This window comes from Dasypus novemcinctus, chromosome 5 (assembly GCF_030445035.2).
Source record: "Dasypus novemcinctus isolate mDasNov1 chromosome 5, mDasNov1.1.hap2, whole genome shotgun sequence".
In the NCBI taxonomy this organism is placed as follows: Eukaryota; Metazoa; Chordata; class Mammalia; order Cingulata; family Dasypodidae; genus Dasypus; species Dasypus novemcinctus.
This window is the reverse complement of record NC_080677.1, coordinates 111,912,238-111,934,686: the sequence shown is the minus strand read 5'-3', so window position 1 is coordinate 111,934,686 and position 22,449 is coordinate 111,912,238. Positions and strand designations below refer to the sequence as shown.

At 35.9% G+C, this 22,449-nt stretch overlaps 1 protein-coding gene across 2 annotated transcripts in view; it reads left to right on the top strand.

Annotated features, from left to right (window-relative positions):
* The window catches only part of CHCHD3 (coiled-coil-helix-coiled-coil-helix domain containing 3), a 301,175-nt gene that overhangs the window by 41,945 nt on the left and 236,781 nt on the right, over nt 1-22,449 (top strand). For both annotated transcript variants that reach the window (XM_058297371.2, XM_058297372.2), the window contains exon 3: nt 22,117-22,198. In XM_058297371.2, the coding sequence (XP_058153354.1) occupies nt 22,117-22,198 (82 nt within the window). The remainder of the gene's footprint in view (nt 1-22,116; nt 22,199-22,449) is intronic.

Genomic DNA, 22,449 nt, shown 5'->3' with positions numbered 1-22,449 from the left:
CTTGGTCCCCTGTTGTTGTATACTTGATTATGATGATGACTATCGTTAGAGAAGCAGAGCTCCCTGCTTCTTTTTGGGGTAAGGATGGATGATTTAATTAAAAGAGGTTGCTGATTGACCTTGGTTATCTGGAGGCAGCAAACAATTTAAACCGCCTTCAGAGGATGCTATCTTGTTGTTAAGCCTTTGCAGATAAGTCCTGCGAGGCAAAGGAGGTTTAAGGCAATAATACTTGTGGTTACTCAAAGGGAAACTAAGATGGTTTCAGAGAATTTTAGGGAAATACATAATTACTACTGTGGTATGATTAAGAGAAGCATTTTTAAGTTTGTAAAAGTACAAGTATTGCTTATTAATAAAAAATAGATGGGTTCCAACCAAGTTGGCTCATAAGTGGATATGTTTAAGTGGATTATAGTTTTCTATTTACATCTTTTATAAAATTAGACATGCTATATTGGAGAAAAAGAACCCCTGGCTATAGTTTGCACTTCTTCAGAATGCAGCAGATATGCCACTGTTTGCTTAAAACAAGTATTTCCTTTCAGAATATTAACGCTAATACTAAAAACATTATGAGCAGCTCTTATGTATTAATATTTTACCCAACTTATGCCCAAGCAGAATGCTTTAGATCTAGATTGATGTTTACTTTTTAGCTATAGTTGAGGTCTTCTTAGGGACTTTCGCCATATCAAGGGAGTACTGAATTAGTGCAGTTGTTTGTTTTGGGCCTTAGGAATTCCCAGCGTTTAACAACAGAACATAAAATAGTGGAAGTGGAGTTCTTAGATGTACATTGTGGTCCCAGATCACATTCCAGTTTTAGGTGATTGGAGGGGATGGCGTGAGGAGGAATGAACTTGTGATCTAATTAATCTCTTTATTTTAAATTCTGTTTTGCAATAAAAGAAAACCTCTGAAAAGGAGAATTTAGGAGAATTTATGTTAGACCTCTGCTGCTGCTGTTAATGTAGACGGCTACATGAGAGGAGAGAAGGAAAATTTCAGCTAGGTTTCAACAAACGTTGGAATAACTGAAGCATTTTCTCATAAATGCTTATTTAGATTGCCAGAAAGATGGTGGAAAAATTAGTGAATTGCTAGTATATAGGTAGCATTACAGAATAATAATAATCATCTATAGTAATGCCACTACTATTAATAGTAGTTAGACTACTACTAAAATGGAATTAAATGATGGGCTAAAGCCTTGGAGAATTGCCAGAGTAGAAAAGGTAACTTAGTCATATTGATATATAGTATATGTTACTGGTTATTTGAAATTTGAAGAGCACCTGTAGAGGGTTTTGTGTACAGTGGCTATATGTTAGCTAAAATGTGATCTGCTGAGGTCTTGGTATATGTCAGAATCTTATTATGTGGTTGCTTTTATTGTACTCATTTTACAGGTGAATTAACTGAGTTACAGGGAGGCTAATGAAGCTAACCAAAAGATACACATATAGCAAATGGCTGAGCAGGGTTTTAGATCTAGGTGATCTGATTTTAGAGTGATCATTCTTAAAACTCTACTTTGAGGTCATGTGTAGAATCAGTTTTAGAATGATATAAACTGAAAGCAGCATTGCGGTGATCTAATTCATGTGTCTCATTTTAGAAGTGACGTAACTAAGGCTCTGTTAAAGAGAATGGACACTGGCTTAAATAGTTTACTTGCCCTGGGATGGACAAAACACCTCAGTGATTCTCTACTTTCCTCTTATTATGCATGTCTGGATCGGGATAATAAAAAAGAGACTTACTGGGGTAAGTATAGGCCTTTGCCCTCAAGTCGCCTCTAGCTCTTTCAAGCATAAGTCAGCATAACTGATTTTTTAGATTTTAAATCTGTATGTAACTGAGACTGTCTTTGGCTCTTCTGGCTCTGAGAAAGGATAGTTTTGGACTTTGAAGTTTTGCCATGTTTTACCAGGATTTACTAGATAGAATACAGGTGCTGCTTTTCTAGTGGTGACCCTAAGTAACAGTGGCTTAAAAAGTTTTGTTTTTTCTCTTATATACCATTTTGGCGTATTATGATGATTCCGTAGGCTTGGGTCCCAGGCTTCATTTCTCTTACTACTTTGTATCCCCAGGATATTTCCTTCATTCTGTGGTCCAGAATGGCTCATGGCTCTTCTCTAGCCTGAGCCATGAGGAGTGACTTGTAAGTTGCACACACCATATTCACTCACGTCTTGTTTAATATTAGATGGAATTTAGTCACAAGGCTATATACTGTAAGAGAGGCTGGAAAAAGTCTTTATTCTGGTCAGTCATGTTCCCAACCAAAAACTGGGTTTCTCTTATGATGAGAAGGAAAGAGAATATATGTGGAGACAGCTAGTAGGCTCCCAGATGAGGCAGCTTATGCTGTGTTATTGGGCCTTTGTAATTTTCTTTGGCTTCCCAGATGAGAGTAGAGAAGAGTATTGCCAAGATACTAAAGTACTGAAAATATTGGTGACTCGAGATACAAGTTCTTATCAAAATAGAGCTGAGTTATGTTGGAATATTTTGGCTACACAGACTTCACTGCTCACGTGTCTGAATTCCTGTTTGGATTTTAGTTTGTCTTGACTTATAAGTGGGGATGAAAAATTGAAAGTCTTGGTATTTTCAATTTATATCCAGACTGTATAAACAGTGTCTGAAGATTCCTCTGCTACTATAAGGAATGAATAATTTAGGTTGGTTTTCCTTTAAATCAAGATAAATAAGATGAAGATTATACTCAAGATAAAGCTATAGTATCTCTCATTGTTTTGTCATTTGTCATTGCTATCCTATCTTGAAAGCTTTGTGAAAAGTGATGGTTTGGATGTTTATTATCAAGATACAGTTCCCACAAATAGGTATTTAAAACCTTTTCGTCTTAGCCAGTAAATGCAGTGTGTGCAAGTACAAAGCAACTTAAAAAAATGAAAGTTTGTATGTTGAATAATAGCTTTTACTAAAGATGCTTCAGGCCTTGAAACCCCAATGAGAAGTTGTCAGATTTCATTTTAAGGAAGCAAAGCGAAATATAATATTTTGGTATATATATTTCATACCAGGAGTAAATCTAATTAGCAAGCATAAGACATTAAATGTTTTACTTTGCTAGTGGCAGCAAAGAATGTAATTTTGCATATAATATGGTTTAAATTTACAGGTAAAGTTACACATTTTTGTAGCCTGTGTCTATGTGGAATAAAATAAATAGGTCTCTATTTCATAGCCAAAGTGGACAATTTTTACAGAGTGTGATTTTTTGTAACACCCCAGAATGTGGTGATTTTTTTTAGCAGTCATTGCTACATACAGAAAATGTACCTCCATAGAGCTATACTACTATAATGTTGGGGGATATTTGTTACATGATGTAGAAAATGTTATCAGTGGTTATCTTTCATTCCTTCTATCTGGATTAGTTTAACCTCAGCAGATCGCTTAAGTCAGTGACTAAGAATTTTTCATTTGCTGTCCTTGGTAACAAATACCATTCATCGTACCAGGACCATTGGTGTTATCAAATGAAAAATCGAATTGGAAGACAAAAATTTAAATGCTCCTTTAAGAAGCTGAAGTGAAATGAGAATATTTTGGTGAAGATTCCCTCTATTTTCTACTTATATTTAATATGATCATTGAATATCCTTTTTGAGACTCTGAATCTCATCATTTTCAGTACGGAAGAACTTTTCAACAAATAACACTTGTATGCATCTGAAGCTGTAAACGCATGCTATAAATTCTTTAACCTCAAACATTATCATAATAAAGGTTTGTGATTGTATTTTCTTTGAGTAGCTTACCTTTTAAGAAAAAAGTCTGTTATAATGGGATGTGGGTGGGATGACTGTGGAGTAAAAGGAAAAAACAAAACCAATTTTACTTTCTTGAAACCTGTGGTGCTCACTTAATTTAGGCTCTTTAATCCCTCTTTTGGTATAAGTGTAGTATGATATCCTGCTAGCTTGATATAATTTGAACATTTTTTGGTGATGGTTGAATCGATAAAGGTGGTTTTTAAAAACTGGAATATATTGCCTATTTGTACATTATTTAACAAATAACTTTCATGATGATTATGAAAGTAAAAACTGTGTTTTGGTAAAAAATACAGTTAGGAATAAAGAGAGAAAGAAAAACGATCCGGGAAACGGACTTTGGCCCAGTGGTTAGGGCGTCCGTCTACCACATGGGAGGTCCGCGGTTCAAGCCCCGGGCCTCCTTGACCCGTGTGGAGCTGGCCCATGCACAGTGCTGATGCGCGCAAAGAGTGCCGTGCCACGCAGGGGTGTCCCCCGCGTAGGGGAACCCCACGCGCAAGGAGTGCACCCCGTAAGGAGAGCCGCCCAGCGCGAAGGAGGGAGCAGCCTGCCGAGGAATGGCGCCGCCCACACTTCCCGTGCCGCTGACAACAGAAGCGGACAAAGAAACAAGACGCAGCAAAAAGACACAGAAAACAGACAACTGGGGGAGGAGGGGAATTAAATAAAAAAAAAAAAAAAAAAAAAAAAGAAAAACGATCCATTCCCCCCAAATTCAAACATGATCATTATCATATTGGTGTGTCTCATTCCAGGCTGTGTGTATATGTATGTGTGTGTGTGTGTTTGTATTTATTTATGATGGTCTAATTATACTTTTATAAGTCCTGGACATATACAAAACAAATGACGATAAGACAGTATGTTCCACTTAATATCTACCTTTTTCACTTAATTGTGAAATTGTTTACATGGAATTAAATATTCTTTAAGACATGCTTCTTAATATTAGCACAGTATTTCATTTTATGCTGTATTGTGTTACTATTAGAACAGTTCTGTAACTTTGGATATTTGGCTTGCTTCTAGTTTTTTACTGTTTTATATAGTGTGTGTGTGTGTGTGTGTGTGTGTGTATATATATATATATATATATATATATATAGTTCTACTTCATTGTCTAATTCTTCCTCTTTGCTACCAGGCTTCATATTTCTAGGAGGAAGATATTATAGTTATCTAAACTGGTCATGAAAGTGGATTTTTGGATGATACTTGATCAGCATCAATTTTATTTTTTTCTAGTTTCTCACCATTCTTTATCACTGTGACTTTAGTAGCATTCAAAGACAATGAAAGAGATTCAAATAAATTCTTGTTACTGTCAGAGCAAATTAAATCACAATAAAGATGTGAACTTTGGAGATTAGAAGTTAAAATACTTGTGCGTTGAACCCGAACATTAAGCTGGATCCTTAATCCTCATGAAAGATGCACAGCAAATTGTTTTTCTTACATAATCTTTTCTGTAGGTTTAAAAAATTTCAAACATGCTGATATTCTGAAGAATGTATGGCGTAAAACAACCTATTGTAAAATAAAGTACTGACTCAATGAAATGTTCTACAACATCAGTCAGTATTTTATTTTTTTTTTTGGTACTGGTCTGGGGAATGAACATGGGACCTCCTTTGTAGGAAATTGGTGCTTAGCCACTGAGTGACAGTGGTTTCCCTGAGTTGTTTTTTTCATTTATTTGTTTGTTGTTTTTAGGAGGTACTGGGGATCGAACCTGAGACCTCATATGTGGGAAGCAGGTACTTAACGGAGCTACATCCACCCCCTAGTATTTTTAATAAAATGCTGGTAGTTCTTCAGTTGAGTAGTTTTATCCTGTTTATGTAATGATGTTTATCATTGGCAATAAAATACCTCCTTGGTCCGCTGCATTTCATCCTCTGGAGAAATTTGAAGTTAGATACAGTATTTTTAAATATTTTTATGGGTGATTTATAGACAAAAAATTAAGCCACAGAGGGAAAGAGAACACAAGTCTCTTTAAACCTGATTCTTTGATTAAAATTACTTTGCTGTGCTTCTCATAGAGTTCTACTTTTCTTTTTAAATTAAGATTAAAAAATGCACTGATGTGATCCTGTAATTTACTTTGCAACCCTATAGTACACACACACGCACACGTATATGAATGTAACTGTAAAATCAAAGTCTTCCATGTGTGACATTTTGTACCATTCTCGTTATTTCATAGCCATGTCTCAGATGCATATAAATGAAATATAAACATTTATACTACATATTATATTCTTTTAGAGATATTTTTCATTGCATATATATTTAGTGCCTTATTAAGTTAATTTCTTACTTATAAATTTTTTATGTAGTAAATTACATAACTGAGATAAAGTATGTTAAAACCATTTAAAAGTGGTAAAACAGGCAGTAAGATCTTATTAATATGGCTTCATTAATTTATAGTTTGTCATAAAATTAGAGAAGATTTACATTTGTTTACACTAATAAGGTGGGGAGGTAGGATGTGAGTAGGGAAGGGCATGGTAAAAAATTGCATGAGAGGAAATCTCAGATTACCTAAATTATTTTATAAAATCATCATGCACTCTGGAAGTTACTATTTACAGTTAAGTTGGTATTCAGTAGATACCACTTTGTTAGCCTGGATCCAATGCTGAAGGTATTTGAAAAGAACAAGAATGCATTTCTTTCTTTTTTTTTTTTTTTAAGATTTATTTTATTTATTTATTTCTCCCCACCCCTCTTGTTTGTACTTGCTGTGTCTGTTCATCTTCCTTGTTTCTTTTTAGGAGGCACTGGAAGCTGAACCTGATGTAGGAGGGAGGTGCCTAATTGCTTGAGCCACCTCCACTCTATTTTTGTCATGTCTTTCATTGTTTTACCTGTCTGTGTCTCTTGTTGCATCATCTTGTCACATCAGCTTACTGCGACTTTTGGATCAGCTCGCTGTTTTCTTTAGGAGGAACTGGAATCCTCTGCTTCCTGCTTTGTTGTGTCTCTCATTATGTTTGCACTTCTTGTGTCTCTTGTTGTGTGAGCTTGCCTTGCCTGCCCTTCGCGCCAGCCCCGCTGTCTTCTTTAGGAAGTGCTGGCATCCGAACCAGTGACCTCTCATGTGGTAGGTGGGAGCCCAGTTGCCTGAGCCACATCTGCTTCCCAGAATGCATTTCTTTTAAAGCAGAAAGTAGTTTTGGATACCGTAAGGAGAATCAGGATGATCTGTGTTAGTGGGACTAGGCAAATGTGTTGTTTTTTGGTGAGTGTGGAGAGAAGAGGAAATTAGTAATACTTGGGCACTTGGGCAGAGATCAGGTTGGGGGAAGAAATTTTGCTGTCATCTCCAAATTTTTATCTGAGTTTGAAAAATCCATGTTAACCTTAGTGATTTAGCTGTGACTATCAGTGGTTACACAAATCACAAAGTAACTACATTTCCCATATTTTTTCCTTTCATTAAGGTAAATATTTTAGCTCAGTCTGAAACAGTGGTTTTCAGTGGTGGGCAGGTGCCTTGAAGGAGGCATTTAGAAAATTTGTGTTTGTGTGGAGGAGTTACTGATGTCTGGTGGTGGGAGCAGGGCTCTAGACATCTTGTAATGCCTGGGACAGCTCCACACCTCTAAGAAATGTCCTGTGCTATGCTCAACTTCTGAATGTCCTATCAGAAATTCATGTAGTTGAAAAATCTGTTTACCAAAACTCAATTATTTTATATATAAGCAGAAAAGTACTTTTTGCATGGTTTGAAGATAAACTGATTTTTCCAGGAATGCAACTACTATGTAGTAGAAGCTATGGCTGTTGGATTCATGATGATTCAGCATATAAACTCAAGATTCAGACTTTTATTGCATCTCTGAGACTTATTATTTGAGCATTTACATAGTAAAGTGCTGTTATTTTTATCATAAATTAGTTTTCTTTTATTTCTTTTGTAATAGTACTTAAATAAGTACTATGTTAATTTAAAAATGCTATGTCAATAGATTATTGTCAATTTTATTTCACAATATTAAAGGGAGCATTGTAACATATTTACTATAAAAAGGCAGCATTGGGTTTCATAAAGTTAAAACCAGGAATCTAAAAGGCGGTACCTTTTTAAATTGCTACCTTATATAGTACCAGATATCCTAAAGGATTTACATTCTGAAACCTTACATAGCACATAGTGCCAGTTATAAAAATGAAATTGCTCCTTAAAGATGAGAAAATGTTGTACCACTTTTCTCTGTATAACAGTAGTATTAAGGAGATTTGTGATCCATTACAAATATAATCATGAATGGTTTTAATATTATTTTCTGGTTAGTCTGATTTTACTGTGGATAATTCATTTTACTTTTACCAAAAAAGGTTAAGTACTTTCTTGCATTTAAATTTAAGTCAGTACATTGCCTTTGGTCTTGAAATCATTGTGCACAAACATCTTTATGTTTTAAAGATGGTGAACTCAGTTGAGATCAGCTAAGTCACAGAGCTTCCACAATGCTTCACAGAGAATTATTTTTATTAGGGATTATCACTATTTATGAATACATTGAAATGGTGTTTCAGTGAACAGTAAGTAGAGATTTGTTCCTTTAGATGAAGGAAAAATAACAGGGCTATAGGTCTTATAACCTGACTGCAAAAAAGAGACTGATCTATTTATCACAATATGAATTAAATAAAAAACCAAGCTCAGGATATTGCTCTATAGCCTAATGAAAAATATTATACCGATATGTATTATGCTGTCTCACAGTTTTAATATATTTGAACTACCATAAATAAAATATGAATTAAGTGTCATTGTAAAATCTGAATTGCTTTATTTAAAACTTCCCACGAGAGGCCATTGTTCTGCAGTGGTTAGCTTGTGCGATAAATAGGTCCTTTCTGGCATCTCACCCCTTGTGGGCTATAAATGAAGCCTCTGAAGCCCAGAGGTCTGACTACAGTGATCCTTCTGCTATTTCTACTGTCAAGTTTGGGTCAGTAACTAGAACTAGGGCTCTAGTTTTCTTTCTTAAAAGAAAAATCCTAAGTGTGTCACAAATTTTATTTTTATTCAAAAGAAGAAAAATCCTTACACGGGGGTTGACTTTCCCTGGACTACAGGAAGTGAGTCTTTTGCACTCCTTGGGATTGATTATGAACAAAGATAAAACTAACAGATTCCATTAGAAAATAGGTTGGTCAGAGTTTAAAGAACTTATCTTTGTTGAATCCAGGAATTTTGTTAGTGATTAATAGATTTTTGGATATACTACAGTTTATATCACAAAAAGCACATACTGTTTCATAACAATAGGAAGAGGGAAGCTTGATTTATGAATCAATGTATTGGAGTGGTAGTTGACTTCCTGTTTGGCAAACCAAATTATTTAGGTCAGGACATTATTCTTGGTAAACTTGGGTTTGTCTACTTTGCTTCACTGTAATGAAATACAATTAAAAAAAAAAAGTGCTTTGAACCCTATGCCAGGATGGTATTTAAGAAAGTGGACAAGAATATACTACATTAATTTAAATGTCATTTAATCTGTGTATCTTTCTGAACACCAGAGGAACAATTGAGGTAGTACTGAATTAGATAAGTGACTGGACAGAACGTTTTAGGAGTAAAGGTTCCGTAACTTGTTGAGTTGCCTATTTCTGTTGTTTTATTTTTTTTGAATTTGAAATAAAGTTATTTAAAAAATTTTTAAAAAGTTAATTGGTCTACTGTTACTATACATTAAATGACCAGATTTTTAAAATGAGGAATTATCCATTATATTAACTTCTCTAAATTACTTTTGAGAAACAAGTTTTCATCATTAATCTTATAATTTAGTTATAGATTAATGACTGTGGTTGACCCTCATAGATGCACAGATCTTCACTATTTGAGGAAATGATCTTATTCATAATATTTCTACCTCTTGTTTCATTTCGAAACTTGACGAATGCCCTATAATTGCTCTCCTCCCACTGATTCCTAGTGCTCACTCTGTCTGATTTCCATGCACTCCATGGATGATAGGTCATTGTAAGCCATGCTGCCAGTTCTTCCTCCGGTGTCTACAGTAGACATTAATTCACTGAACCTGGACTTGTCCTCCATGTACTTCCATGACACAGTACACAGGCAGCTACTGCCACTTGATAGAAATTGCCACGTGAGGTGAAATCTATCACTTTCTGTATGTGTTTGCTTGCTAATTTCTTCCCTTCCCTTGCATTTCTTCTTTGTCCCTAATGTTTCCTCTTTCATACTCTTCCTTCATTGATGAATTTTTAAGGCCTATTTCTTAGCCTTCCACTTCATTCTCTTTAAATATTCTTTCCAGGAGAACTCACCCACTTCTCTTCTTTAATAACCATTCCAAATCAGCACTTCCAGCTAAGTGCTGAGTTTTCATATTCAAATTTCTAATTGCCTACAATTCCGTGTGGTTGTTTTACCGTTACTTTCATTTGAATATGTCTAAAACTGAACTCATTATCTTTCTTTCCCAAACAGCCTCTCCTTCTTCACTTAATTGACCATTATGGGTATTACTTTTCTGGCATCTGGGATGTTTGGGAAAGAAAGATAATGAGTTTGGTTTTAGACATATTCTTTACCATTACTCTGTCTGGCAGTCACAGATCATCAGGTTTTCTTATGAAAAAACTTGTTTCTTAGACTCCATAGATCCTAGTTCAGGTCCTCCTTACCTTGAGTGTGCATCAGGGTCACCTGGAGGGCTTGTTAAGACACAGATTGCTGTGCCACATCCTCAGAGGTTTTGATTAATTAGTTCTGGGATGGGGTTGAAGATTTTGCATTTCTAATTAGTTCCCAGGTAATGTTAATGCTGCTGATCCAAGGACCACACTTTGAGAACCGCTTATTTGCCTTATGTTTTGCCTCCTCTAGTTTATGTGCAAACCTTTGCCTGATTAAATTTCTTACAGCACTATATTTCATTGCATTATTCCTCCCCTCCCCCACCTTTTTTTTACAACTGCTCATGATGCCCTATTTCATAATATTTCTTATCCAGACTCCTGCCTAGTTTTCAGGTCTCCCCACAATTGAACATATTTTTTTCCTTCTATTTTTACTTCTTACGAAGAAGCTTCAATCAAATTAGATTTATTATTTTATCATTCAGGCCCTTGCCCAAGTCCTACCTCCTTCATGAAGCATGCCTTGACTACCGCTGACCTCAGTAAATTTTCTTAATACCGAACCCAATAGCACAATTTTACTGACTCAGACTGTAATCGCTTTAATGGAAGGGACCATTTTATGAGTCTTCATATGTCATAAGGCAGAATCAATGTAGATTCAATACCTAGTGAATTGATTTATTTGCCTTGGTTGGGTTAGTTCATTTGATTTGAGAAAAAATAATTTAAAAAAACAAAAATAACTCCATATGGTTGATTGAGAAGGCACACAACTGTGTAAGAGTTTAAACACTGAAAGTAAAACTTTATATTCAGTGCAGTAAGTATATAGTGAATAGCCATTCTAACTTCCTTTATAAATAACACAATACTGGTCATAATGACTCCAGATTTTCTATAAAGGAGGGTCCAGAGGCAGAAACCTGCTGATGGCAGTGGCATTTGCGTGGGAATTGGGGGTAGGGGACTTGTCTTAAAGTTCTTTTTTGAGTAGCCTGCACTCTCTTTTCTTTGGATTGTATATGATTTTACTGTGTGTGTCTTCTAAATTTTCCCAAGCTGCCCCAAAAGTTGGTGACTTATTTAACTTAATGATTGATATTTGACTCCACAAATCAAACATTTATGGTTTTATTGAACATCCACAATGTCCCTAGCAAAGCATGCTAAATGTTGGCTGCTCCCACCCCTAGCCCCACTCTTATTTTTCTTTTTTTAAATTACCTTTAAAAAAAAAATACATAAATCACACAAAATGTTGCATTAAAAAATATAAGGGTTTCCCACACTTTTCCCACATCAACAACTTCTTTCATTAGTGTGGAACATTCATTGCATTTGATGAATACGTTTTGGAGCACTGTCAAACAGCATGGAATATGGTTTACATTGTAGTTTACACTTTATCCCAGTCCATTCAGTGGTTATGGTAGGATATATAATGTCCTACAGTATCATTCAGGACAACTCTAAGTCCTGGAAATGCCCCATATCACATCTCTTTTTCCTTCTCTCTGCCTTTAGCAACTCCCATGGCTACTGTCTCCACATTAATGATGTAATTATTTCCATTGCTAGAGTCACAATTCTACAGTAGAATACCAGTAAGTCCACTCTAATCCATATTTTATTCCTCTGTCCTGAGGATCCTGGGATGGTGGTGCCCACTCTATCTCTAAATTGAGAGTGGGCTTAGATCCCACATGACTGATGAATGGGATTCTCTTGCTTGTTGTAGGCTCTCTTGTTTCCTTGGTGTGGTGGTTGATTACCCTCATCTCCTTGTTAACTGATCTTGGTAAGTCCAACAAACTGGAGAGTAGGTGTTGCAGTTCTGCTGAGGTCCAGCTGGAACATGGACAGTCCAGAGATTGAAGTCTGCTGAGCATACACCAACCCCAACGCCGACCACAGGTTCAATAAAAGTGCAGAGGAGGCATGTGCAGAGAGGTCATTTCTGAGTCCAGCTCCATCACACTCAGGAGCACAAATTCCAGTGTAGGGCCCACTGGCAATGCACTAAACTCCAGAACCATCTGCTACGACTGTAGGACCTGAGTGTCTCTGTAGCCCTCAGGACCACCACTCCCTGGGGCTGTCTCTGAGATCCTCCTGAGACATGTGTAAGTGCAATTACCCTGTTTGCAGTTATAGGCACTCTTGGCTCTCTGGTGTGGTGGTTGACCTTTTTTACCTCCCTGTTAGCTGGCTGGGGTAAGTCCAATAAACCAGAGGGTAGGAGTTGCAAGTCTGTTGAGGCTCAGGGCCTGGCTATCACATGGATAGTCCAGAGATTCAGGTCCCTTGAATATACACTAAACCCCAGCACCAACCACAGGTCCAGTAAAAGTGATAGGAGAGGCATGTGAACAAAGATCACACCTGAGTCCAACTCCGTACATTCAGGACCACAAACTCCAAAGTAGGGCCAACTCACATGGCACTGAACTCCATCTGCCATGACCATAGAACCTGTGGGTCTCTGTAGCCCTCAGAAGAGCCAATTCCTGGGGTTATATCTACTTTAGCTGTCTCTGGGACTCTGCTGAGGTATGCATAAGGGCGACCTCTCTGATGACCTCCCGGCTCATTTTTGGAGACTCATAGCCATATAAACTCATTTGTCCTTTCCATTTCCCCCTTTTATTCAGGGTCAAAAAGCATTTTTAACTCCTGATATTACATGTAGGCTGAGATATTCTGCTGGTCTGAGTCGACCCTTTCATTCAAGGTCGTTCTCCAGCCACATCATCAGCTGGTACTTGGTAGTAATCCCTTGGTGCCAGGGAGGCTCATCCCCGGGAGTCATGCCCCATGCTGGGGGGAAGGCAGTGCATTTACATGCTGAGTTTGGCTTCAGAGACTGGCCACATTTGAGCAACATGGAGGCTCTCAGGAGGTAACTCTTAGGCACCCTGCAGCTCTAGGCCTAGTTCTTATTTCAGGCCCACAGGCCCACAAGCATAGTCATTGGCATCAAGGGCTCTTTGTTGGACTATCCTTCCATATTGGTCTTAGCCATTAAACTCGGAGGATTGTTGCTGTTCCGTTAAGGGAATGAGACAGAGCTCCCCTGGCCAGGAACTCAGCACTCCCCCAGCCATTGTTCCCAACTGTAACCACTATGAAAATATCCAAACATTTTTATGCACCCTGCACATATGCCCTGGAGAACTCCCTCTTAACCATGCACCCCACACCAATAACACCCCACACCAGTATTCCTTCCCCACCACCATCAAACCCCTCTGTGGTTCAAAACCTCCCTGAAAAAGAAGCCCAATATATTGCCAGGTTCCATTAATAGTAAAATGGAATATAGTGATGGGTTTAGAGTTTAAATATAGGATATATACTAATTTAGAAAAATTAAAAATAAATTGGGGTATCAAAAAATTAAAAAATGAAAAAGCTTTGTTTTTGATGTTTTCCCTTCCATCACTGCAATTAGTTGCCCTGTATGCACATTGACAAGGCAACTTCTTCCATCTCTTCCTCACGGTCTACATCCTTTCTTTTTCTTTTTCTTTTTCTTTTTTTTCTAATTATTAAGCTTGTCTTCACAAAAGTTTTAGACCATAGTAATTCATAGATACAATATACAGTACTCCCACATATTCAACATCAGACACTTTGTCCCTTCCCCAGCAATAATCTTTTTACATGTTCATACTATATTTACTGCAACTGATGTACAGATATTGAGACAATAGCTTTCAAACAAGGTTACGCTTGGGTTTACATTGTGGTCTTTCTTTTAGACTATACAATTTTCTAAATTTTTAGTTATCTTATGTTTTATATTATGATTTACATTTTAGCCTATAGGCCCCTATACATTTTTGGTGTAATTTAACATGTCCTGTATCCATCCTTTCATAATCTTGTGGAACACTTTCATCGCCCCACAGTTACACTGATTCCACCTATTCAATACCTCTTTCCCCCTCCCCTCAGGGCCCACAGTGACAATCACTCTTCATTGCTTGAAGGACCATGTTCAGAGATACTTGCAACAATGTCGAGGGCTTGACATGCTCGACTGCCCTACTCACAGGCTGTTTTTGGTAGTTTTGTAGGTAGATATCTGGTAGATGGTTTCTCCAGATGAACAAAGTGTTACTTCAAGGAAAATAATTGACTGTATGTGTTGCCAAATGATAATTTTACTCCTTATCCTTTTAGTGGGGTTTCTAGAGGGAATGGAGCACAAGGATGAATTCACTCCATCAGTCTTCCATTTAACTTAGTTATATAAAGGGAAAAGATGTTAGAGTTTTTCTGGCTTAGGTTCCTTTTTTACCGAAGAGACAGCCATGGCCTACAGAAATGATGGAGTATTTTGAACAGAATCACAGAACTGTTTGTGGCAGAGCCCGGACTTTTGAATAAGGCCTCACTCAGGATTACTTGAACTAAATGAGAACAGGTTTGGGAGGTTTTTGTGCATTTCTGGTTAAAGACTGAATGCTATTTAATTTATACGTTTATCCCCAGTGAACAAAATATATCCATTTTTGAAACAAAAATTAAGCTGTGCATCAAAAAGCAATATCCAGAGGTAATTATTATTTTTTAATTTAAATTATAGATCTTATTTTCCTACAGGCTTTTTGAGATCTTGCAACTATTACTCAGGATATTAAGACATGAAATACTAGATGTACCTGATTCTCAATCCTGGTTTTATGAATTGTCTACTTAAATATGTGGAAATCGTAGAATATAAATTATGAGCTTGGTTTATTGCTATTACAGTTTCTGCAGCCAAGAATTGATGTTTGCTTTCACATAGAATGGACTGTGGAACTGGTTCCTGTGGGTCCTCATTGTGAAGCAAACTATAAAATGGACATTATTTTGCATATAATGCCATTCAAATTAGAAGTTTACTAAGGTATATAAATCCTGATGGAGCAATAATACTGCAAAATAAACCATTAACTCGCTCCTCTTAATGCCTAGGTTGCCAAACTCTGTAGCACTGTGCCTTCTGATATAATATTTATGATTACAAATGTGCAGTTAAGAATTTTCATTCTAACATCTTCATTAACTTTAATGTGTCAGTAGCCACAGTTATCCTGCCAGATATCTAGGCAGATGGCATTTCTTGAAGGCAGTCTTAAGATACATTATCCTTAGGAGAGAGTGACTATAACTGTCAGCTGAACATACTTATACTCTCTGTATGTCTGTGTTTAAATCAGGTTTATTTGTCTGCCAAGTAGATGTGCCACAAATGGGTAATGGCAAACTGTTACATGTTTCTTTCTAACCCTTGAGATTTATCCTGTTATCTTTCAACTTTTCTCCCACTCAAACACTGTACCTTTCAGAAGATAAGGAGCAGGACAAGATTTATCGTACTACCCATGCTATGAGTCGTTTAGTTGTAATGTACTCTTTTGTATTTTATTGGTTGCATGGAAGCTTCCATTATTATTTTTAAAACAATGAATACTCTTTTTGTATTAATGAATTTTTTGAAATTTTGAGATTAATGGATGTTTCTGTGGAGCTGAAAATTTAGTTTGCTATATGGTATGGTATAAGTTTTAGCTTAACTCTCTCAGTCCTGGCAGAGTCAGTATCTTTATCTGAAAGCTGCTGCTTGTATTATGCCATTACATACATTTATTTTCTTCTTATGCTAGATCTTCATAATTATTCTTCAGTGTTCTTAAACTGGTATATGAAAATAATAGACCTTACAGAATTGGACTTGACATGTATCAAAAATGGTAAAACCGAAAAAAAAGAAATGAAACAAAGGAAAAATCCAGAAGGTACTGACGTTTTTCTAAGAGGGAAACCATAATTTTTAAAAAAAATTAACTTACAGCAATTGTTTCAGCAATATTATAATTGGGAAGTAAATTATAGTGTAAAGAAAATGAAAGAAAGGGAAAGTCATACATAGGAAATGTTACAAAGGGAATTGGTATGTCTCTTTAGGTCCAAGGAATTTTGTAAGTCTCAAATTATGGTTGCAATCTCAATCTTCTGTTTTCATATAGGAGATGAGTTCATAAAATCATTCTATTTTTGGCGTCTTTTCAATTCACCATTCAAGGACCTATCTTATGTATTTTACAGTGCTTCCCCCTTTCCCTTTCTATCCCTAGTTTAACCAGTTTCTGAAATCAGAGAAATTTCGGCATCATTGTCATATGGAAGACAAGTGAGTTGTAATTAATTTATGCTATAATTACTCTGAGGATGAAGACTATGGTACTCTTTAATTCCTAAGAATACTCAGAATCAAGTAAAAACTTAGAAATCTTGGAATTTCTTATCTGAATCTGAACCCATATTTATAGGTTAGAAATTTAAAATGTGCTTAGGAGGATAAAAAGATTCCTAGACAACGAGTAAAGTAGAATCTTTGGACTAACCCAAACACTTATTTAGAATGTTGTTTGGTGGAAATAAGCAAAAAAAAAAAAAAAAAAAAAAAAAAAAAAATTTGTTAAGAGTCATGAACTGCTTCCAATTATAGAAGTATTCATTACTTTCACTAATAGTTTCAAATAAAAGGATTTGGGGCTACATTTGCTGTAACTAAGTGATTGCAATGCTTGACTTTTTCACGTTTTCAGGTCAGTGTAATATTATCTCTAACTAATTGACAGAATATCGATGTATTCATTAAGATACATTGGCCATTGAGGAAGAAATTGAAAGATTTCTGGGAAGACTTTTTAAAGTACACGGCACAAGTATATGAAGAAAACATCCTTTTTTCTTAAAACATTCTGAAAGGAAAGTTGTGTATGTATGTAAAATCCATGGAACCATACTTAACTGAGGTTGAAATAGTTTTGCATATATCCATGGAAAATCTAATTTTATGGCTTGAACAGTTCTTGTTTTTATTCTTTTTCTTATTTCACAAACTTTGCCAGTCCCTAAAGATCTGCTTGGAAGCTCACTGTGCTAATAAGCCAAGTTGGCCTTTCCTAGGATTCTTTTAAAGTAACCCATCCTGAAACACTGACCTTTTGGTTTAATAACAGTTTTATTTGAGAAAATGTTCAAATCCTGAGAGCTGAAAAGAATGTTTTTAGAAAGGCCATTTTAAATAGTGATCTCCAAGTGGTATATCTTTTTCCTTTGTGCACTTTAGATCAGACCTATCAGAAGAAATGTATTGTTGCTTTCTGTATTCTATTGATTTAAAAATGAATAACATGAAGCTTAGATTTGCTCAAAACCCATTACTACAGGGTTTATTTTTCTGCCTGTGTTTTGATTTGCTATTTTAGATTGTAAACTCTTCATGTTTTGTTTTTTGTTATTTTAAATTCTCAGTTGGAGGTAAGGTAATTACTTTTTCAGCTGTGACCTCAGACTTTAGACCCCAAAGTTGAAATGTGTGTATATATGTATTTATCTGTTTATCTTTATCTATCTATATACATATATATATATATATATATTGTGATGGTTAAGCTATTGTGTCAATTCAGTCATGTAATTGTGCCAAGTTGTTTGGTCAAGCAAGCACTGGGCTAACTGTAATAGAAGGGTATTTATGGACTTTAGTCACCATTGACTTTACTGCAGTGCTAAATCATGGATAGCTGGTTATAATTACATCAGTCAAGGAGATTGCCATCAGCAGTGAGTGATGCTTAACCCAATCAGTTGAATGCCTTAAAAGGGGAAGGATTACAACATTGAGAGAGAATTTGGATAGCCAAGATCTCCCAGAACTCATCAAGAACTTTCAGTGGACTTTCATTGCAGCCCCTGGTTGCAGCCTGCCTGTGGAATATGAACTTGTGCATCCCCATGGCTGTATGAGAAACTCTTATAGAATCGCATACTATTGACAGATATCTCTTGTTGATTCTGTTTCTCTAGAGATTTCTGACTAATACATACATATATATATATATATATATTTTTTTTTTTTTTTTTTCCCTCTCTCTTTTCTGGAAGTAGCTAGGGTATTAGAAAGTCAGCTTTTGGTCCCCTTACTGACCAAAAGTGATAGTGTGTCAACTAGTTGGTCCTTCATTCATATATCTTCATCAGTGGCTGAGGGAGCCTTCTTACCCTTGTCAATTCTGGGGCTTCCTTCCTCCCACTTTCTCCTTCCTTCATAGCCTACCTAGATGATCCCACCAGTTATCTGCCATCTCTTTCACCTTAGCCATGGCAGGTGTCAGGACTGACTATAGTAAGCCGCAGGGGATAAAGAAAGAAAAGACAAGCCTCCAAATTATGTTCCCTTTTTTCCACACCACTGCCCCTGCAGTGACTTCATTCCCAACCACTCAGCTGGTCCCCATTTGGTAATGGAGTTCTTAGCCTTCTGTGCCAGGTTGATCACTGCCATAATAATATACAACTCACTGCTGTTTTTGGCTTTCTCATGATAGGAAGCTCCTAGTAAGAGGCATAAAATGCACTGTGAAAATATGAGACTGTTTCATCAGCTCACACAGAAAACTCGTCTCATTACTTGATACTTAGACCTGGTATACTGAGGTTTTGCAGATGATAAGTTTTAAGATTACAATAGGGATTGAATTTTGCCTGAGAAAAATTTTGCTGTGGTAGTTTGAAACAGTCTAGGGGAAGCAGCATGTGTTTACATATATAGCTTGATTGTGTGTTTATCTGAACTGGTATTTTAAACTTTAAAATATTTGATCAGGTAGTAGTAGTTGGATTAAATATTTGTTTAAATTTTTGCTAGTAATGGAATTTACTAGCTGTGTACTACTTGAAGAAACTTCAGTGTCATTATTGTTTTGCTTGTTTATGAGAAGTAGAAGAGGTGAAAATCATCACCTTAAGGAGTACATAGTCCAGAACTGTATAGCCGGAGGGCACCCATGCAGCCCAGGAAGTTCTGTTTTTGGGTGAGGAAACCAAAGCCTAAGGTAGGTAAATTGATTTACCCAAAGTGTAGCTACAAGAAAAACAATGACTATTTAGCCTCTTGCTGCGCTATTACTCTTTGCAATTTCTCTGCTTTTGTTTGTGTTATTTAAAAAACAATGCCAAAAAAATTTAAATTTTGCCTGAATGCAAAAAGAATTCTTGGTTTGAGTTTTTTTCTTAGTTTTATGTGACTTTTTCAAAGCACAGACTTGTATCTTTTTTTTTTTTCACCCTATAGAATGTGAAGTAGGTGAGAAGTAAAACAGAAACATAGCAGGTAGAGGGACCCTAGAAAACATCCATTTCAGCCTTTTGAGAAAATTGTTACCCAGAGAGGTGGGAAACGTTCCCAAAATATCCCATATTGTTAGTGGGATAATCCCCATCCTGGGATTAGAACTCAAGTAGTGTTCCTCTATTTCCCTGATTCCCTATTAAGTGTTCTTTTTAATATGTACCAACAATTTGCTATTGTTGCTTTCTTTCCTTTTTTTTTTTTTTTTTAAGCAACAGCCTTATTCGGATATATGTAACATACCATAATAACATTCACCTATTTAAGGAGCATAGTTCAGTGGTTTTTAGTATATTCACAGAGCTTTACAAACATCACCACAGTCTAATTTTAGAACATTTTCACTGCCTCCCAAAGAAATCCTGTACCCATTACCAGTAACTCCCCATGTCCTCCACTTTGCTACCCTGGGCAACCACTAATCTATTTTTCTTTCTCTAGGGCAGGGGTTCTTAACAAGGGATCCGTGAACTTGAATTGAAATTAAAATAAATATTGTGGGGATGTGTTGTTGCGAGTGTGATATGTATAGTAGATAATACACAATATAGAGTGGACTTAATAAGTGGTCTTTGGTTTTCACCTGACTGGCAAAGGGGTCCATGGAACAAAAAAGATTAAGGACACCTGCTCTAGGGATTTGCCTACTCTGGACATTTCATATAAACAGAACCATGCAATGTGTGGTCTTTGTGACTCGCTTTTTTTCTTATGCTTTCAAGGTTCATTCGTATTGTAGCATGTATTGGTACTTCATTCTTTTTTATTGCCAAATAATATTCCATTGTATCAGTATACTACATTTTGATTATCCATTCATTCATGAGTTGATGAGCATTTAGGTTGTCTCTACTTTTAAGGTATTTTGAATAATGTTGGCATAAACATTTTTGTACATATTTTTGAGTAGTAGATATCTCTTTTCAGTTCTCTTGAGTGTGTATCTAGGAGTGGAATTGCTGAGTCATATTGTAATTCTGTGTTTAGAATTTTGAGGAACTGCCAAACTGTTTTCCAAAGTGGCATGTCATTTTACATTTCTATTGGCAATATATGAGGTTTCTAATTTTTCCACATCCTTGTCCACATTTGTTATTGTTTGTCTTTTTGATGACAGTGGATGTAAAGTGGTATATCATTGTGGTTTTGATTTGCATTTCCCTAATGACTAATGATGTTGAACAACTTTTCATGCGCTTTTTGACCATTTGTATATCTTCTTTGGACAAATGCCTATTCAAATCCTTTGTCTATTTTAAAAATTGGGCTGTCTTTTTATTGTTGAGTTGAAATAGTTGTTTGTATATTCTGGGTACCAGTCCCTTTTTACCTATATAATTGCCAATATTTTCTCCCATTCTGTGTGTTTTTTTTCACTTTCTTTATGGTATCCTTTGGTGCTGTTATTGCTTTCTGATAGTCCATAACTAAGAGAAAACATCTTTCATATACCTTCTTCGTTATTGCCCACTGTCAGCTAAATATTTTATGAGGTTTTGCATGTCCTATTTTAATTTATTTTTTGCACATACCTTGAGGCAAGGTGCTTGTAACGTCAGGGCCGTCAAATAATGTGTCCTTGCAGAACAGACAGCACTGTCTAGCTTTCTATCTAATAGGCTCAAATTTGAAATAATAGTTGGGCATCCTGTGTGTACTTCTGCATTCTCTCAGTATTTCTGGTATTTTTTGGTCATAATTTTTAGTAGTAGGTTTCTGTTGAAGAGGAAATAATCGGCTTATTTCTCATGGAAGGCTCTTAGGGAAGTATATAAAAATTGTCCATTTTATTTGCCATTATAGCTGTGTGAATCTTTACAAAACACATCATACAAAATCTTCTAATTGGAAAGACCAGATGTTTCAAATCAAGTCACCATGTATTTAGAATGCTCCAGCCGTGTTCTCAGCACTGTTCTGTGTTTGTTTCCAATGGTTGGCACTTGAATTTGTCTTGCATGTTTCGCCAATATGATTTTAGAATTATTGCCTTTCTTCTTAAATCATGGAAAAATGAATGTACATACAAATGGTTTTTCTGTCCATAATAAATGATTTTGTTAAATGTTTAATTATCAAAGTGATAAACTTTTGGTGTATTTTGTGAAGTCCTTTCTTTATAGCCTCTCCTTTCCTTACATGTGATTTTCAGACTTTAATGATAGGGCATCATTTTAAAGGATTTGTATTTAATGACTCAGTTCCCACTGGGGAATAAGCAGCTCCTTGAATTTATTATTAATTTTGGCACATGTAGAAATTTCCAGGTCACCAGGAACTCTTGAATAAGTTACTCCTGAAGTATACTGATTGATCTTTTCCATAGTGTTTGGGTAGTTCCAAGGAGAGACTAACCACCTGGCAGAACTTTGCCCATTAAGATCTAGTCTCTGCTTTGTTTTCTTGATTATTATCATAATTTAAAAGAAATTGCTGATTTCATTTCTTCTCCTTTGTGGATTCTAGTTTCTGAAGAAGAATTGAAAAGAAGAGTAGCTGAGGAGCTAGCATTGGAACAAGCCAAGAAAGAATCTGAAAATAAAAAACGGTGAGTTTTATGGTATCTGAGAGATATTTTGTGGATTTGTCATATTTATTAATAATTTTAGAGAAGAATGATTGTAATATGACTATTTATGCCTGAATTTAGAATGTGCTGCAAATATGAACAGTTTGAGTTTGAATGGTGCTTGTTAAAGTCCTGTTACCCTCTTTGCCAGCTTAATGTAAATTATTATAGTTCTTATATTGTTCTTGGTTGCATAAATACTAAGCCCTATTTTTTCAAAATGTGGGATA